At 41.0% G+C, this 20,401-nt stretch overlaps 2 protein-coding genes across 4 annotated transcripts in view; one reads left to right on the top strand and one right to left on the bottom strand.

Annotated features, from left to right (window-relative positions):
* The window catches only part of ifi35 (interferon-induced protein 35), a 44,121-nt gene extending 36,346 nt beyond the window's left edge, over positions 1–7,775 (top strand). The window contains exons 9-11 of the mRNA XM_059006535.1: positions 246–432; positions 1,070–1,176; positions 7,261–7,775. Of these exons, the coding sequence (XP_058862518.1) occupies positions 246–432; positions 1,070–1,176; positions 7,261–7,458 (492 nt within the window). The 3' untranslated portion in view covers positions 7,459–7,775. The remainder of the gene's footprint in view (positions 1–245; positions 433–1,069; positions 1,177–7,260) is intronic.
* Positions 7,776–11,372: 3,597 nt separating this feature from the next.
* Positions 11,373–20,401, bottom strand: part of map3k14a (mitogen-activated protein kinase kinase kinase 14a) — a 43,055-nt gene continuing 34,026 nt past the window's right edge. For all 3 annotated transcript variants that reach the window (XM_034055788.3, XM_034055786.3, XM_034055787.3), the window contains exons 8-16: positions 19,093–19,224; positions 18,056–18,160; positions 17,464–17,627; positions 16,121–16,271; positions 15,543–15,875; positions 15,229–15,335; positions 13,626–13,764; positions 13,051–13,151; positions 11,373–12,827 (exon numbers count right to left, since the gene is read on the bottom strand). In XM_034055788.3, the coding sequence (XP_033911679.1) occupies positions 12,663–12,827; positions 13,051–13,151; positions 13,626–13,764; positions 15,229–15,335; positions 15,543–15,875; positions 16,121–16,271; positions 17,464–17,627; positions 18,056–18,160; positions 19,093–19,224 (1,397 nt within the window). In that variant the 3' untranslated portion in view covers positions 11,373–12,662. The remainder of the gene's footprint in view (positions 12,828–13,050; positions 13,152–13,625; positions 13,765–15,228; positions 15,336–15,542; positions 15,876–16,120; positions 16,272–17,463; positions 17,628–18,055; positions 18,161–19,092; positions 19,225–20,401) is intronic.

Raw genomic sequence — 20,401 nt, forward strand, 5'->3', positions numbered from 1 at the left:
AAAACATTTCCAAACCGGATTACAATTATCTCTGTCTGCTTCTTTCACGCACTGCATCATTCCTGCACCTGTTGCCACTCAGCCACTTTGCCACAGGAGGTCACATATACCTCCAGTATGGGACACAATTATACCAAGCTTTTGCTACAGTCCCAAATTTCTATGATTTATTTTGTTTCTTGAATAAAAAATAAAATACTGTATATGTGTGGTAAATCTTAATGTTTTTTTAATGTATTTCTTAGGTGGAAACTCACGTGTGTGACAAACGCATTTTAATATCAGACCTTCCCAAGATCGGCATGGAGGACCAGCTCTTAGACAAGCTTGAGATTTATTTCCAGAAAAAGAGGAATGGAGGCGGGGATGTGGACATGACAGAAATGCTGCCAGATTCAGGAAACGTTGTTGTGACGTTCGTGGAGGATACAAGTAGGTTGTGAAGGCACACAGAACACTGCATAGATCTGCTGCTGGTGCTTGTTTTGGCTGGGTTCAGACATGGTTCTTATATCATCTCCATTTAATTTTATGTAGTATAGTTACTCAATCATAACTTCAATCAAAAATATAAGGTTAAACTACTTTAGTTTATTATTGTTTTTAGTTCTATCTAGAGAACAGCTTTACCAGTGATGAAGCTTTAGTGCAAGCTGCTGAGTATCAGAATCTGGAGATGTGTGGAAAAACCTGTATGAGAAGGGCAGACAGACTTCTCCCAGTGTATTTGTTTTAAAGGGGAAAATAGTCTGTTCAATATGAAATGAAACTTATCAAGTTCAAGGGCAAAGGCATTTTTTTAATGAAATGATTTTTTAATGATATAAAACTAGAAAAAAACAACTTTGTTGCAATTAGGAGCAGGTAAATGATTGTTCTTAGCAAAGCCTTGCTATCTTTTTAAAGCTTTTTCAAGATTTCGGTTCCTTCGTCCACACACGTTGCTAAATTGAGCCCAGAATATTAAATAAAGTTATCTTGCTTGCATAATTAGTTATTTCTTTCTGTCTTTGTAACATGACAACTGTTCTGGTTGTAAAATCAACAGTATTTTCTGTCACAAATTCAGTTGCGAAAGGTTTGACAAGCAAGGAATACCACGACATAAAGATGTTTGATAAGACGTATCGTGTGAAGGTGACCCCATTCCTAAATGGAGAGATCAAACATTTAAAGGTATGTGGTTAAATGATTGGCTTTTTTAGAGTTTCAGTATTTCCAGATAATATTTTACCAACCTAAATACTGTTGACTGATGCCAGCTGATCAGTTTTCACTGGAACACATCATCACATAACGTATTCCAAAGATGTAAAACAATGTTTGCTTTAGACACTAGAAAAAATCAGCAAAAAAAGAATGCTGTTTCTATTGTGTTGACACTAGGCGATCGTGAACAAATATATAGGGCCTAATTTTGATAAACACCAGTCAGAAACATGTCAGTGTGTGTGTGTGTGTATATATATATATATATATATATATATATATATATATATATATATATATATATATATATATATATATATATATATATATATATATATATATGTATGATATACACACACTGAGTGTACAAAACATTAGGAACACCTTCCTAATATTGAGTTGCACCCCCTTTTGCTCTCAGAACAGCCTCAATTCGTCGGGGCATGGACTCTACAAGGTGTCGAAAGCGTTCCACAGGGATTCTGGCCCATGTTGACTCCAATGCTTCCCACAGTTGTGTCAAGTTGACTGGTAGTGGATCTCTACTCCGAATAGCTTGTTCCATCTCATCCCACAGATGCTTAATTGGATTGAGATCTGGTGACTGGGAAGGCCACTGCAGTAAGCTGAATTCACTGTCATGTTCGTGGAACAATTCCTGGACAATCCTAGCCTTGTGGCATGGGGCATTATCCTGCTGAAAAAATCCATTAGCAGATGGATACACTGCTGCCATGAAGGGATGCACCTCATTGGCAATGATGTTCAGATATCCTGTGGCATTCAAACGTTGCTCCACTTTTATCAAGGGGCCCAATGTGTGCCATGAAAACACACCTGCAATGTTGACACGCAGCATGATGGATGCATGTACTCATGTGGTTTTCTCCATACCCTAGTCCTCCCATCAGCGTGAAACAGCAGGAACCAGGATTCATCAGACCAGCCAATGTTTTTCCAATCCTCCAGTGTCCAGTGTTTTCGTTCCTTAGCCCACTGCAACCGCAGTTTCTTGTGTTTTGCTGAAAGAAGTGGAACTCTGTTAGGTCGTCGACTGCCATACCCCATTCGTGTCAAGGTACGACGAGTTGTGCATTCTTTTATGGGTCTTTCGGCACCAATGTTGTACTGGACTGTCAGTTGACTAACTGTAGCCCGTCTGTTGCTCTGCACAATTCGTGTCAGCCTCCTTTGGCTTCTTTCATCAATGAGCTGTTTTCGACAACTGGCCTACCGTTGGCTGGATGTCCTTTGGGTGGTGGACCATCCTTGATATACACAGGAAACTGTTGAGCCTGAAAAACCCAGCAGCGTTGCAGTTCTTGACACACTCAAACCGGCGCGCCTGGCATCTACTACCATACCCTGTTCAAAGGCACTTAAATCTTTTGTCTTGCCCATTTACCCTCTAAATGGCACACATACACAATCCATGTCTCAATTGTGTCAAGGCTTAAAAATCCTTCTTTAACCTGTCTCCCCTTCATCTACACTGATTGAAGTGAATTTAACAGGTTACATCAATAAGGGATCATAGCTTTCACCTGGATTCACCTCATCAGTCTATTTCATGGAAAGAGCAGGTGTTCCTAATGTTTTTTGTACACTCAGTGTGTGTATATATATATATATATATATATATATATATATATATATATAGTGGTTTGCAGAAGTATTCACCCCCCTGCAAAGTTTTCACATTTTGTTGGCACCTGAGCGTACTCCATGATGCTTTCAAATTAGACTTTACATGTTGAATCTACACAAACTACTCCACATTGATAAAGTAAAAAAAAATGCATATAGAATATAGATAAGTAAGATTTACAGGGAAAAACACATTAATCTCAGTTACATAAGTATTCAACCCCTTTGCTACTGCAGCCTTAAATCAGCTCGGGTGCAAATTATTTGTTTGAAAGGTCACAAAATTAGTGAAATGGTTCAGCCTGTGTGTACTCAAAGTGGTATAACTTGTAGATAATTTCCCTCAGGTATATAAAGACTTTCAAGTTGCAACTCTCACAGTGATCCAACAAAGCAACCATGAAGACCAAGGAGCTTTCAAAACAAGTCAGAGATAAAGTGGTAAAGAGGCACAGAGCAGGAGAAGGGTACAAGAAAATTTCAAAGGTGCTGATTATCCCTCTCAGCACAGTGAAGTCCATCATTAAGAAGTGGAAGATGCATCAGACCACCCAGACACTACCCCAGATAAGGTCGCCCTCCCAAACTGTGCAGCCGGGCAAGCAGGAAACTGGTACGGGATGTCATTCTGAAGCCAACAATGACCTTGAGAGATCTGCAATGTTCTGTGTCAGAGATGGGAGTCAGTGTTCACACAACAACAATAAGCTGGTCCCTACACAAAGCTAGCCTGTATGGACGGGTGGCAAGAAAGAAGCTATTACTAAAAAAGCCACATCTTAAAGCACGTATGGAGTTTGCGAAAAAGCATGTAGATGATACTGCAGAAATGTGGAAAAAGGTTTTGTGGTCAGACAAGACAAAAATTGAACTTTCCAGTTTAAATTTCAAGCGTTACGTCTGGCGCAAGCCCAACACTGCACATCACCCAGTCAACACCATCCCAGCTGTCAAGCATGGTGGTGGCAGCATCATGTTATGGGGATGCTTCTCTTCAGCAGGGACTGGGAAGCTTGGTCAGGATAGAGGGGAGAATGGATGATACAAAGTACAGGCGAATCCATGAGGAAAACCTGTTTGAGTCAGCCAAGACTCTGAAACTGGGGAGGAAATTCACATTTCAGCAGGACAATGACCCGAAGCACAAAACCAAAGCCACACTGGAGTGGTTGAACAAGAAGATTAATGTTCTTGAGTGGCCCAGTCAAAGTCCTGACTTGAATCCAATTGAACATTTATGGCGAGACTTGAAGATTGCAGTCCATCGACGTTCCCCAACAAACTTATCAGAACTGGAGCAATTTTCCCATGAAGAATGGGCAAAAATTTCACTATCCTACTGTGCAAAGCTAGTAGAGACCTATCCCAAAAGACTCATAGCAGTAATTGCTGCAAAAGGTGCTTCTACCAAGTACTGACTTAAGGGGCTGAATACTTATGCAACCAGTAAATTTCATTTTGTACATTTTCTTTGCAAGTTTTGCTGACATTTAACCTCCTCCTTATATAACAGTGTTCAGTTTAACCACTACAGCTTTGAATAAAAAAAGTTTGTTTGAAAAACTGTTCAGAAATTATTTGTAATTCAACAAAATATGACATTATTGGTAGGGGGTGAATACTTCTGCAAACCACTGTGTATATACAGGTAGTGGACAAAAAAAATGGAAACACCAATGTAAAGTCACTTAATAGGGCATTGGGCCACTATGGTATCCCGCTCTGTGGAGTGGCTGCTCGCGCCCCAGGTTGAAATTTGCAGTCAATTGATCTACAGTTGCTCGCCTGTTTTGCCTTGCACTTCGAATTAATGCACGGATATCACGATCCTGGAGTATGCGCTTCCACCCACTGTTGCCCTTTGCTGATGATGTCTTTCCCTCGGAGTTCCATGCCGACATCACCTTAGACACCGTTGTTCGTGAAACATCAGCAAGTTGAGCTGTCTTGGTCACTGAAGCTCCTGCCAAACGCGCCCCAACAATCACCCCTCTTTCAAAGTCACTGAGGTCTCTTGTAGCCATGCTAGCCATAATTATAGGCAACCAGGCCTGTCCAGCATTTTTATACATGACCCTAAGCATGCTGGGATGTTATTTAATTAACACCCTAGCATGCTTAATTAGCTTAATTAACGCATGAGCCACACCTGTGTGGAAGCCCTTGCTTTCAATATACTTGGTGTCCCTCATTTACCCAGGTGTTTCTATTTTTTTTTTCCACTATATATATATATATATATATATATATATATATATTAGCTCAAAGAGCTAAATATGTAGAAGAGAACCTTCAGAATACCAAAGCATTCCAAATGACAGCATGTTGTTTTAAATACTTGTGTGAATGACCTGATATACAGTGCACTCCATTTATAAGAGTCACTGATATAAGAATCAACCGCATATAGCGATCAAAACCACTGGGACAAAATCATTCCTATACTAACCATGCTAAAATACTCTGCTTGTAAGAATCAAGCAATCCGTTTATAAGAATCATTTCAGGGCAAACTGACTGCATGTAATACTGTACTGCATCAAGTGCAATGATGTGTACAGCCACTGTTTTTGATCACATCTCACGTCATTAGGCACGTACACAGCGTGGATCGTGCAATGATGCAGGAAACACTGCATTGTTTGTAATTAGACAGTGAGTGTGCCACTTCTTTGTGCAGTTATGTTTTTTTGGGTTCTCTGAAAGTGAATTTGTTTCAGTAAAGTGAATACACATTCATTGAATACATACTGAGTACAGCAGTATTATTGTGTGATAAGCATGTAGAGGGAGTGGGATTGCAGAGCTTTGCATCTCTGCTTAGTGAAAAACTGTGAGATTTGCATCGCAAGTGAAAATAAGCAAGCCACAGATGCTCAAATGCAGTGGTAGTCCTGACAGTGAAATACTGTACTGTAATGTCATTTTAATTCAAAGGCCATTACACGTAACACCACACTGCAGATAAACTAGGCACCCTCACGAGACGATCGCTTCTCAAGTATACTGTAGTAAAATAGGATTCTGCAGCTTTGAGTGAACATAATCGTCATCATATAACAAGTTGCTTACCCACGAGGACTTGTTTTGATTGTTTTGATGTATTGTCCTCAGTGACTGAGCACCATTGACATCTGTATACTGTATTTAAACTGCTGATGGCACACTTTTGCTAATTGTAATGTGACAGAGTGGCAGAGGCCAGTGTAAATGATCAGACTGGAGTCTTGATTTACAGTTTAAAGCCGGTGTTAGTTTTATTTTTCTTACAGTGCGGTGGGGAAACAACCGCTAATAAAATAAAATAAAACAAACAAAATAAAGCTCGGACGGATAAACCTTTTAACCAACTAAACAAATACAAATCAAAACAGTTCATACGTTTCCCCCGGAACTACACATACACTGTGACTACTTATTTGCACAGATAGTACTGGAACAAACAGATATCTTACTCACGAGTTGGTTTTGGTTTCTTTCTCATACTTGTGCTTCCTCAATGCACACACACTTCCACTTCCTTACTCCTCTATACCCCATCACAAAGCTATCGACTAAGCCCTTTCTATCAAGGTGTCATTAACTCTAACAAGCTGTTAACCAATTGACCATTATCCTTAATTCGTTAAGGAAACAACTGTGGGTTTTCCGGAGGTGTGCATACATGTGGGAACTCATGAGATCTAGTGGTCAACCCATTACACTGCAAGGAACAAAGCTCTTGTACTCAAACTAACATACTGATTCTGCAGCACTTCACCACAGTAATCCTATCGGTCCGCTTATAAGAATCAACCGCTTATAAGAATCAACCGCTTATAAGAATGAGATCTGGGACGGATGTGATTCTTATAAACGGAGTGCACTGTATAATCAAATATGTCATGCCAAATTTGGTTTCTTTTCCTGCAGGATATTTTTTCAGGACTTTTAAACCAAAATAAAAAAACCATTTTTTCTGAAAAGTAAATAACACTTAATGTTACAAAGCAATAAACAAACAGTTTAAGACTTAGTGAACTATGCCTAAATTGTTGCTTTGTTACTAGTAACATTAACAGTTTTAATTGAACCCCACAAAAGTTTCACATTTATTCAGCTGATCGTTAGAGTTGTGCTACATTCTTGCAAGCCTTCATACTGGAGCTGGGCCTCTCCACAGCAGCGCCTTGGTGTGGTGCTTCAGTGGAGATTGCTACCCATTAAGTTTCTATATAATGTATAAGGTAAAGGTGCACTGTAGGTTCTCATGAAATCCAGTGGATTTTTACCGTGCTTTCTCATTCTGCATTACAGAAGAAAGATAGTGGATTTGGATCCTCGCTCCTCCCTTTCTGTACCAGTGCAGGGTTCTTCACTGCAGTGTTCAGTGTAGTTTTCCTGATGCTCGCTGTGTTTTCACAGGCACGTACCTCGGTTTCTAAGAAGACTGTTCAGCTGGTGGGAATCCCAGACATCTTGGATGAAGAAAACCTGCAGGATAACCTGGAGATCCACTTCCAGAAGCCCAGCAGTGGAGGGGGAGAGGTGGATGCCTTTGTCTACATCCCCCTGGGCAAGAAGGCTGTGGGGATCTTCGAGGAGGACACCAGCTCTGAGTGACCCATCCCAGACCCAGCAGGAGAGACACAGCTCTTACAGTGTTCTCTACATCCTCATTGTTTATATTGTACTTAAATGGTTTGGATTTAAATTTTGAAAATTGTAACCATTACTCTTACTCTTAAAGGTGAAGTTGAATCCTGAATTGGAGGCTGTTTTCCAGTCCTTTATGAAGAGCAACTTCAATGTATCTGCAGGAAAGGGGATAGAATCAGGGCATATCACTGGCTTAGAGAGCTGTTTGAATTTATTTCAACTACAGATTATAACTGCTGTTCAACTGTCTTAAAGCTAATAAATCAATTTGCTATTTCTTATATTGTTTTTGGTTAAGGACCCCATTTCACATAAAACCTGTATGTCATTTCTTCTTTTCTAAGCTTGTGAATGTTAGACGTTTGTGATGTCAAGAATGTGGCAAGGCATTCATGCCCTGTAAAGCAAATGGCAGCAGTGTCGGTTGCAGTCCATTAACATATAAATTACATTTTAGAACATTAATAAAAATGTCAAGCAATTTTAACACAAATAGAGCACAAATAGCAAAGTCTACAAAGCTATATGTTAACAAATAGAGCCCTTGACATTGACAGATACATTTTACTTCAGCTGTTCAATTCAAATCAGTCATCGTTCTACCCCAGATACTAGTAAAATAAAATAGCACCGTGTGAAAAACGATTGTTTACTATGAACACGTACAAGGTCATATTTACAACATACTTAGGCCTTCTGAATTACAGTACGTGAAAAACATTTTTGGGACAGTTAATGATATAAATATACATTTAAAGAGCAAGTAGCGGGGTTCTGAAAAGTATAGTGTTACACGTCCCCACGTTTTGCTACAACTGTTTAAGTAACATACCTGTAATTTTTCTTTTCATTATTAACATCATGACAACTTTAAAGTCTGTTCCAAAGCTCTTTTCAAAATGGCCGCTCAAGTGTACACTGATAGTGTAAGGATTATTGCCCATATTGTTAAACAGGTAACACAGCAATAACGATCCATGATGTGGTACAGAACAGAAAATCCAGAGCACTTGTTACGGTTTAAAAAAACGTTTTCACAGTTTGTTGTGTTACAACCTGAAATCTTGATGCTTAAATTGGATTTTTTTTTCCTTTGACTTACACAACCTACTCAACACTTTCAATGTGTGAACAAATGGGGGGGGGGGGGGGCGACAAATCAATTAAAAATAAAAACCTGAAAAGTCTTCATTAGATAAGTATTCACCCCCTTTGCTATGACACTCCTAAATAAGCTCAGGTGCAACCAATTGCCTTCAGAATTCACACAATAAGTTAAATGGAGTCCATCTGTGTGCAATAAAAGTGCTTCACATGATTTCAGATTAAATACACCTGTCTCTGTAAGGTCCCACAGTTGGGTAGTGCATTCAAAGCAAAGATACTATCATGAAGTGGGGGGACCAAGGAGCTTTCAAAACAACTCCGGGATAAAGTTGTGGAAAGGCACAGATCAGGGGAGGGGTATAAAAAGATTTCAAAGGCATTGAATATCCCTTGGAGCACAATCAAGCCGATCATTAAGAAGTGGAAGGTATACGGCACCACCCAGAATCTACTTAGCGCAGGCTGTCCTCCCAAACTGAGCAGCCGGGTAAGAAGGGCATTGGTCAGAGAAGCCAGCAAGAGGCCAATGACAACTCTGAAAGACCTATAGTGTTCCATGTTCCAGATGGGAGAAACTGTCCATGTGTCAACAATAGCTCAGGTACTCCACAAATCTGGCCTCTATGGAAGAGTGGCAAGAAGGAAGCCATTTCTGAAAAAAAAAGCCCATGTAAAATCCCGCTTGGAATTTGCAAAAAGGCATGTGGGAGACTGAAAAGATGTGGCAAAAGGTTCTGTGGTCCGATGAACGAAAAATTGAACTATTTGGCCTAAATGCAAAGCGTTATGTCTGGCGCAAACCCAACACAGCACATCACCCAGGTAACACCATCCCTCCTGTGAAGCATGGTGATGGCAGCATCATTATTATTATTATTATTTATTTATTAGCAGATGCCCTTATCCAGGGCGACTTACAGTCATAAACAAAAAATAGATTTCAAGAATCACAGTACAAGTATTAGTACAATTACGAGCAAGATAAAATACAATGACTGCAGTTCTAGTAAGTACAAGTATATTACAAAATACGAATCAATATCAGAGCAGATAACAGTGTCAGTGATAGTTACATCAGGATATGATTAAATGCAAAATACTACAGATTGAATAACACTTGTGGCAGGTGACAGTACAGTACTCTAAAGTACAGGATTAAATGCAGTAAAATAGGGAGCAGATAAGTGCAAGTAAAGCGCATTAAGGAAGAGTGTCCAGAGGGAAAAAAGAGGAGTTCTACAGGTGCTGTCTGAAGAGGTGAGTCTTGAGGAGGCACCAGAAGGTGGTCAGGGACTGGGCAGTCCTGACATCTGTAGGAAGGTCATTTCACCACTGCGGGGCGAGGGTGCAGAAAGAGCGGGCTCTGGAGGCAGGGGAGCGTAGAAGAGGTACAGCCAGTCTTCTAGTAGAGGAGGAGCGGAGAGGTCGAGTGGGGGTGTAGGGAGAGATGAGTGTCTCGAGGTAGCTGGGTGCAGTCTGGTCAAGGCACCTGTAGGCGAGTACAAGAGTCTTGAACTGGATGTGAGCGGTGATCAGGAGCCAGTGGAGTGAGCGGAGCAGTGGAGTTGCGTGGGAGAAGCGAGGCAGAGAGAACACCAGGCGAGCAGCGGAGCTCTGGATGAAAGCATCATACTATGGGGATGCTTTTCATTGGAAGGGACTGGGAAGCTTGTCAGGGTAGACGGCAAAATGGATGGAGCTAAATACAGGCAAATCCTTGAGGAAAACCTGCTTCAGTCTGCAAAAGACCTAAGACTGGGACGGAGATTCACCTTTCAGCAGGACAATGACCCCAAGCACACAGCAAAAGCGACACTGGAGTGGCTTAAAAACAAGAAAGTGAATGTCCTAGAGTGGCCAAGACTTGAATCCGATTGAGAATCTGTGGCACGACTTGAAGATTGCTGTCCACCAACGATCCCCATCCAACTTGACAGAGCTTGAACAATTTTGCCAAGAAAAATGGGCAAATATTGCATGATCCAGATGTGCAAAACTGGTAGACTTACCCCAACAGACTCACAGCTGTAATTGCTGCCAACGGTGGTTCTACCAAGTATTGACTAAGGGGGGTGAATACTTATCTAACCAAGACATTTAAGTTTTTTTATTTTTCATTAACTGTTGTTTCACAATAAACATTCTCTTGCCTCTTCAAAGTGTTGAGTAGGTTGTGTAAATCAAAGGGAAAAAAATTCCATTTAAATTAATCAAGATTTCAGGTTGTAACACAACAAACTGTGAAAACATCCAAGGGGGGTGAATACTTACTATAGGCACTGTATTTTCATTTTAAAATATGACATCTGGTACTACACTAGATAAAAGAAAGTTCTCAGTTTGCTAGCCTTGTCTTCCAGGATGTCTGTTCCTACTTTACTTCCTAGATCATTTCACCCCAGCAGTGTCTGTGGGGTGAAAGCATGTTACTGGCTGCAGTGCCATTCATTAGGGGAAGCGGCTGGTTGGTTACTGACAGGGTATGAAGGCCCTGAATGGATGGGGACACTATCACTCCAGCAAGACCAGATATCCTGTTTTAAAACTAAAATACATGTTTGCTAAAACTTTTCAAAACTACATATTTGTAATAAATGGGGATGCATGGTAGGGAAAATATATGGAATCATTAAGATTGCCTCAAACGATGTACCAGCATTACAATCTATTGAACTAACACGGCCATTTCTGAGCCATTGATGGAATTTCTCACAAAAAACATGCTTCACATTAAAGCCCCACACTTAATAACTTCACATCAACAAAAGAAATGTTTGCAGAATTGCTTTTATTTTTATTTAGCTCAACATGTATGCTGCTCACCAGAACATCTTTGTAAAAGAGATGGGGATTTATGAATGGGTCCTATATTTCTGAAATCTTTGTAACCGGTAAGGAAGTGAGTTCTAGTGAAGGTTGCTAGATTGCCAGCAATGCAGACTGCAGTCCTCATTTAATCCATAGAGTAGGTATGGCGTGGACTGCAGGATGCCTTTTTTCCCTTTTGGCACAGTGCCACAGCACCAAAACCCTGCCCTGAAGGAACTACCTCCTACAGGACTGGAGGGCAGATCAGTCTCCAGCCCGCTTGCCCCCCCTCCTAGGACTCTTTACCCTACAACGCTTACACCAGATCTCCATAGTATATTTGCAGTCATTCTGCATTACCATGCTTTTTCATGTTTTACTATTCGTGTTTTACTATGGTTTATCAATGACTTCCCATGCTTTCACTGTTCTTTAAATATATACATTATTACACTTTGCTATGCTTTTACTGTAGTAAACTTTTCTAAGTGCTGCTACTGATCTAGAAAGCCATTTCAGGGGCAGAAAGGCTATTCCATTTCTAAAAATATAATCTAATTTCCAAGGGCATCCTGGTGGCAGATTGTTTAAAAATATCAATGCATACATACATACATACATACATACACACAGAGAGAGTTCAGATACAGTGAAACAGAGAAAAATCGTGGTTTAAATAAACATAGGTACAAAACAATGTTGAAATAGACGGGTATTTAAGCACAACTAGAATTCATGTGATCATATGTACTGTGTTAATGTTCTTATTATTTACCTGTGTTCTATATACAGTAGACTCTCACAGATTGACCTATAGTCTGAACAGTGTTACCAGAATGAAATGCAGGCTGATAGCAGCTGTAGAAACTTCAACATAAGATTCTATGGTGGGTATTGTATGTACTGTAACATGTTAAAACAGCTGTTATGATGAATTGTAAGTATGAAAAACATAACAACAAAGACTAGACCAGATATTTTTTGGATGGTACAGACTGCGACCAGTATTTCTCTCTGTTGTAGGGTAAAATGAGAAGAACACCGCGGCAGTAAGTTTAAGATACAGAATTATGTTCTGAACAGTTAAGATGAGCAATACGGAAAGTAGAAAGTTCACACTACAAACATATTTTGGCAAATACAATACTTTTAGATACAGCTTCTCATATTATATAAATATGCTTCTCAATTTTTTGCTCCAAATCAAAAATCAAGGATGCGAGCTCATGGAGGCTTGCAGGATGCGGCCCTGCTCACTCCCGGATCTCCAGCTGGCCCTTTTTGACGCGCCAGGTCCAGACAAGGCTGCAGTCTGGAGCAGGGGTGCAGCGCAGATCGATTCCTGAATCTGGGATCTCCTCATCGCAGGACACTGGGTACCCCTCCACTGTCACCAGGCTGAATGCAGCCTCCGAGATCTGGGGGGCAGAAGAGCAGGAGCCACGGTTAGCACGCAGCCTCTCTATTGAATCAGTTACTTCTGATAACTTGTGTGTCCCTCTTATATCAAATATCCTTTGTTTACAGCATTGCAGTGCCCCTTTTAAAACCCCAGTTTTGGAAACATTAAAACATGAAGTCTGAATTTGTAAGAGGAAGGTGCACATCTTCAAGTGGGGGGTCCCTCCCCTTTCTACCCACCTGTTCGCTGATCCCCGTGGCGATGCGCCCCAACAGCACTTTGGGGGCCTCCCTGATACGCAGCCACTCCCCGTCGAACCCCTGGATATGCACGTCCACACCTGAGTGAAAACACATGGTTACGCTTTCACAGGATATTACTGGCATCAGAGCCTCTCACACCCCTCAGAACCCTTTACAGGATATAACTGGCATCAGAGTCTCTCACACCCCTCAAGACCCTTTACAGGACATAACTGGCATCAGAGTCTCTCACACCCCCCAAAACCCTTTACAGGATATAACTGGCATCAGAGTCTCTCACACCCCTCAAGACCCTTTACAGGACATAACTGGAATCAGAGCCTCTCACACCCCTCAAGACCCTTTACAGGACATAACTGGAATCCGAGCCTCTCACACCCCTCAAAAACCTTTACAGGATATAACTGGCATCAGAGCCTCTCACACCCCTCAAGACCCTTTACAGGATATAACTGGAATCAGAGCCTCTCACACCCCTCAAGACCCTTTACAGGAATATAACTGGCATCAGAGCCTCTCACACCCCCCAAAACTGTTGAAAAGTGGCTGACCGTTGAAGCAGCTGGGTGGGCCGGAGCAGGGTCCGAGCCAGCTCTCGATGCTGAAGCTGTGTCCGTCTGGCTGGCTGTTGAAGGAGAAGATCCCCGAACTCAGATCATCCCTGAGACTGAGAGAGCCCTTCCCAGAGTCCTGGAGAGACGAGGAACACCATCAGCAGCCTAGACTAAACTGACACGGCATCTCACACTGCCGTTTCACGCCACAATTAAATAAGAATTTATGGTGCTGCCATAGCTATAGTTTATAATGGCAGCACTATCATTTTTATTTAAGTTTCTAACTTTCTGACTTTTTTAAAACGTGAACTTCCTTTATAAAATGACTTATTCTGAAATAACTGCTCAAATTTTATATGCCGTGAATTAATTTTGTTTAAAATAAAAAAAAGGTAAATTATTACAAAACAAACTAAATCTTTGGTTGGTAGTATGATACATTTCAACTTGGATAAATGCAGTGTAGTTCTCTTTAAAAATAAATCATTTAGAAGGGTGCAGTGTAAAAAATGTTGTTTTTTTATGTATTTTTAAAAAAGTGATACAGTTTCTAGTCTCAACATTTTCATGATGGCACTGCTATCCTTAACTTCAAAAAGTACCAAACATACACAGTGCAACTGTTATAAAGGTAACTGAAAATTTTGTCCTTTGTATGCAATGTTAGCAGTAAATAATTGTACCCAGTTAAAATTTTTCTTTTTTCTTTTTAAGAAACATTAAGGATAGCAGGTCAGACTGTGTGGTATACAGTTTATTATAATAGTTCCATACATTTTCCATGCACATCCATTCATTATATAGGTTTCAAATGTGCAGTTTTGAAACATGATATCTGGTTCTACACTGGGTTAAAGAAATCTGTTTGTAAGCTATGCTTTTAGACTGTCTTGCACTTTCTGGGAAACCTGTAGTGAAATTGTCCCGACCCTTTCAGTGGCTTCTATTCCCTACTGACCGACATGCTTTCAGCCAGTAACATGCTTTGACCCAGAAGACACTGCTGGGTGAAATGACTAAAGATGCAAAGCAGTAACTTCCTAGAAGGCAAGACAAGCAAACACATACATTATTTAACCTAGTGTAGTACCAGAGATCTGTCTCACCATAAAAAAATCCTGTTTGCTATAACATGTGTTCCTTTTAAAAAAAACCATGTCAGACCTGAAGCTAATGGGTAAGATTTATGGAATGACTTTGTTAGCTGCAATGGGCCATATTTTCATAGCACCTACTTCAGTCTAATTGACTCCCATTTTTGAAAGCGGGAAAACACCTAATAAAATTAGACAAAACTAGAATCAAACAACTATGTTATATATGTCAAGGACTCTTGAGGTGTTTCATTTTGAATATTAACATGCTTTTATCTCCTTTCAAAAAACAGGAGTTAATTAAAGAATGGAGGAAATGCTTTGGAAATATGGCACAATTACTTAAAGCTGAATGGATATCAAACTCAGTTGTCCCTGGTAATCTGGATCCTGTGCTGATTTGTAGGCACTGCATCCTGCGTAGGGGTAATAAAGCACCAAGGCAGTGGGGCGCCCTGTCCACACCGTGCTGCTGTGCTCGGTTGAGTGGTGTAGAGACTGACCTTGTCACCAGGGTCCCAGTGGGAGTAGCACTCACTGCTCAGGCAGGACAAGAGCTGCTCCTGGAGTTCAGGGGAGTGTGGCTGAGACAGACTGCTCAGGAAGAAGTCTGAACAAACACAAAACACAAAACCATTAACCCTTGTCACTCCTTCTGTTTACACTGATCAACTTGGATTACATGCTGAAACACACAAATATGTCCATATGGTGTAGCTGTGTAGCGAAGAGCACAATTTGAACCTCTGATTTAAAATATACTTTGCTTATTCTCTCATGTTTAATTCAATTTGCAGGGGTAGCGAAGCCCGCTCACCTCTTTCGAGTTGCTGTAGCTCCTGCTCGGAGACACTTGCATTGCGCTCTTGGCGGCTCAGTTTTTGCAATAGTAGGGGTGTGGGGGTGAGGGAGGAAAGGGGGCGGGGCGATTCAGAAACACACTCCTCCCCTTCTGCCACCTTCCTCCAGGGGCTCACCCACTCTAGCTCTGACTTCTCCTCCAATGCCAGGGCTTCATCCTGCAGAGGGGCAGGGCCAAGCTCGCCCGAGGGCGGGGCCTGTGATTCACTGCTCCCAGGTTTCTCTGTGATTGGTTCAAAGTTTGCTGGCTCCTGATAGGGTCCTTTCAAGGGACTTCTTAGGCCACCCACTGCCGGCACAAGGAGAGATGAGTATTACATTAGAGGATAATATTATTATTTACAGTGAGAACAAGCTATATTATGTTCTTAGATCTCTAGCTCCTTAATATTGAGCACTAGTCTGAACACTCCATTCCCAGCTGTCCAGCGCTGTCATTACCCTGTACATTAATAATGAGCACCACTAAACACTTTCATTCCCAGCTGTCCAGTACTGTAAAATTGAACCATACTGTTCAGGAGAATTAATGACCTTGTTTTAGTGCTTCTTTGACCTTTGCCCTCAGCTCTGCAGCCAAAGCCCTTTTGATTGGATCCTTCTCTAAACCCATCTTGATGACATCAGCAGTGCAAGGGTTACAAGTGGCTGGGATTTCCTTAATGGGTGGGGGTTCATTGGCAATCTGTGGGGAAAGAGGTTGTCAGATGATTCCAAATAATATAAGGAATAAAGGAAACCAAACTACATAATAAGGCTGTAATTTGAGGGGTTTTAGTGACAGAAATCACGAGAGTGCTAGCCAAAAACCCAAGACGTGATGACGTGTATGTTTATTATTTACAGGGTCGCATGTGCAGTCTTATTATCTTACAGCAGTTGCGCAACAATTATAAATAATAAGACTGCAAACTCCTGTAGTATATACAGATGCAAATGTTTACTACTAATTACAATATGAATACTACTACTACTACTACCACTGCTACTAATAATAATATTAATAGTAACTCTACATTTTATAATTCGCTGTAATCAACTTTGCAGCTATATATTAAATTAACGATTTTCAATATGTCTGTTACTTGTCCATATAAGCACTGTTCTTGCGTATAAAACAGTGAAATGCTAATTTTGGTTGCTTTTCCATTTGCCTCTCTCTCTACAAGCTTTTTGGGAGTCCTGGTGCAGGGATCCAAGCTACAACCACCAGGTTTGGGTCTTCAGGGGTCTTAATCACTAACTCATTTGCATTGGCAGTGAAGCCTGCTCACCTCTCTCAAGTTGCAAAGTAATAAAATGTCAGAGGCAGTGAGAGTTACTCATTCAGGAGCCGCGTAAGAGGGATTTCCACTGCTGTGCAGTTCAGTGGTTACTCAACATTTGCATTTATTTGGGTTTCCTCCGTTGTGAGATCAAGATAGCAGAATTACTTTACTTTTTGTTTGTTTTTAGTGTTTCCCTTGACCTGATAAATAGAGACAAGGAACAGAGCACTCTTGTTTCTGACCTGTGACCCCGCAATAAAAGGACGATTTCTGACAAACTCTGTTAATTTTTTTCTTTCTACAGACCTAAAAAGAACTTGCTAACAGTGTCCTATGAAATAAAGTGTAAATGAACACATAGACATTACATTTTCTTCTTTCTGTTTATTCATATTAATAAATGGTAGTATAAATAAATGACAGCCCTTCTGACCCATATCAAAGTTTACTGCAATATTTTTTCACCCTATTTTTATACTTTTCTCATGGTTCTACTGCATTCACCATAATTTACCTTGGGTTGCCATGCTTTTAAATATGGTTTGCCATACCTCTCTGTGCTTTCCACGCTTTATAATCTCTCATTGCCTTCACTATGGGGAGACTCACCTTGAGGCAGAGTGGGTGGGTGTAGTAGCGGGTCCAGGGATGGCAGCCGTTCAGCATGTGCAGCATCATGCAGCAGCTGCTCCACACGTCAGCCTGGGAGCTGCACCCCTCGCCAAGCACCACCTCGGGGGCCATGTGTGTCTCAGTACCCTGCAGCCCGGCCCCTGCACAAACACACAGCACAACACACTGAAACCCTGGCGCAGAGGCTTCGGATAAGCATGACATTTTATTGTTACGTAGTTCTTTGCTAACAGATCTCTACGGTCTGTGGACTATTGACGGCATCTTATATAAGTTAATGCATCATGTCTTTCTTATTATATAAAAGATGTGCTCTTGTGTGGTTTGGTGAGTTCTGTCAGCTCAAACTCTGCGAAATGATGTCTGTTATAATAGACACTCCTACACACAACATATTAACTTAAAAATCACAAAAACTCATATTGTAGCCAGGGCTACTATTAAGCATGAAAACATGTGTTGTTGTTTTATTACCTTCAGAAGGATGACATGAGGTGGTTGAATTCTCATCTGAGATTTCTAATAATTATCCAGTGTATTAAGTTAGGGATGCAGTGTGGTAACTGACCTGTAGGGGGCACCTGGCTCTTTCCGTTGAGACCCAGCTTCTCTGAGTGCCCGAAGTCACAGAGGAATGCCTTCTCCCCGTCCTGGGACAGCAGCACATTGTCAGCTAGAGTGGGAGGGGGGGGACAGTGAGTGCCAAAAACATATGAGGGACAGGGGACTGTCAGTTCCATCTAATGGCTATTGGATGGGCCTATGTGAGTTTTGGTTGAAAACCTTGGCATTGTTAAAAGAGTGAACAGCTTCAAATATTATTGCTTTTTGTAATGCTTGCTGTAGTTATGAATTCTGTTGCCCCAGTGTTGAATCATTTTCCCCTTTGCTGATTTGAACTGTCTTCCATGTAAATTCAGAGGGCTATGGAATGCTAACTTCTAGAAAGTGAGATTCTGGTTAACCTCCTCTACACTATGAAAACTATACTGTACTTAGAAAAAGTATCACAATAGAACACATAGTACTCATGCAATAACAATACACGAAAAGGCTCTAAAATATTTCTTCATATCAGTGCTATTGCAATGTATATATTATTTTGTAAATTTGTATTATAAGATCAAGCAGGTGGTATTGAAATATAGTTCTGAAAATCAACTGTCGGCATGAGTGCAGTAGATAAGAATAGCCGAGACGGACCAAAATTGTAACAATAGATTAATTTGTTCAATAAATATACCAATTATTTCCAACTGTAGTATTTTACATATTGGTGGAAATAAAACACCACACAATATTTACAAAATGGTTAATACCGAATGTTTGTCTAGGAACATGATTGATATAAACATTAATGCATATACTGTAAGGAAACCACAGAATTTATCCTGTAACACATCAGTAAAAGCCCAGCTAAGTATAATAATAAAGCACAGTGAAAGCATGGTAAAGCGCAGAGAGGTATGTCAGGGAAGCATATTAAAAACATGGCAAACTATGGTTCATGCATTGGAAACCTGCACATTTACCATGGTAAACTTTTACATCAGGGTTTGATTGCTGATACTGATCTCCCCCTCCGAAAGGACTGAGCAAACTCACCCTTGACGTCTCTGTGCAGCACCCTGCGGGAGTGCAGGTGCTCCAGGGCTTCGAGCACCTGTTCCTGGTAGAAGAGAGCTCTGTCCTGGGGCAGCCGGCCACTCTCTCTGATCAGCTGAGCCAGCGAGCCGCCTGTGGGAGGGACCGAGAGGGAGAGGAGGGGGTCAGAGAAGCCTCCCCACTTACTGGACAGCACATTGCAAACAGCTATACTGCTCCAGCCCGACTGACTTCTGGAAATCAGCTGACATGGATTTCATGTGTTTTGTGTTGTTCAGCTATATTACTGAACTGAAACTGTTATTATTGTAAGACAGGAGTCTATTCACAAAACTGTTTAAAATCTTTTTTTTAGGAATGTTTGTATTTATATACATTATCTTAGATTAAATAGCGCTTTAAAATATATGAATAACTGAATCTACCCTCTAATAAAAGAGTTTCATGAACTGCAAACCTGATTTAAGAAGTGTGACAGAGAGAGCCCTGTCGCTGGTTGTTGCGCATATGTGTGCAGCTGGGACATGGAACAGGAGACGTGTTGCTGGCAACCAACCAACTGAGCAGTTAAGCTAGCCTGGCACTGAGCTGGATGGGAGGTCCGGATTGGCTGGGGGGCGTGCCCGTGGAGGCTGTGCGGAGCTCAAAACAGATCGAGGTGGCTGCACCGCCATGCTACACAGACGGGTGCTGTGTTTACATTGAGGAGGAGAGAGTCCGCTCCGCAGGATTAACTATGACGGAACCCTTCAACTGCAAGACGGTGCTCGTGAAGGCATTGCCCAGCCCAGGCCGTTTGAAGAGGCAGAAGTAGCCGTGAGTATGACGGGACTCCGGGAGCCCAGAAGTAGGTTAGTTTAGGGGAGGTATTGCTGGTACCCTAGTGTCAGCACTTGTGTTAATGCTCTGTGTTTGCCTCAGTATTACTCAGTGATGACCCACACATGTAACACTTCCCCCTGTTACAAGAAGTCAAAACATTTTTGTGAAAAAGCCTCCTCAGACTCATGGTTTTGCAGCAAGCTATTTCCCCCTAACTGTCCCCTAAATTAATATCCCAATATCAAGCGATATATTTTGTTTATCCTCATTATGGGTGATGTACAATATTCCAAAATTGTTCTTTGGAATTATTCCAATAATTCCAAACAACAGCATTGTACTAGCATAAAAAGTACATATACAATATGTGCTTTAAAATACATTATATTTTGTTGTGTTTAAACTTTAGCATTAAACACCTTTAAATGTTTAAACTTTAACATATTCGGTGTCTGTAACCAATCAGAAAAGCCACCATTCACTTTTT

This window comes from Acipenser ruthenus, chromosome 33, assembly GCF_902713425.1.
Source record: "Acipenser ruthenus chromosome 33, fAciRut3.2 maternal haplotype, whole genome shotgun sequence".
NCBI classification, from domain to species: Eukaryota; Metazoa; Chordata; class Actinopteri; order Acipenseriformes; family Acipenseridae; genus Acipenser; species Acipenser ruthenus.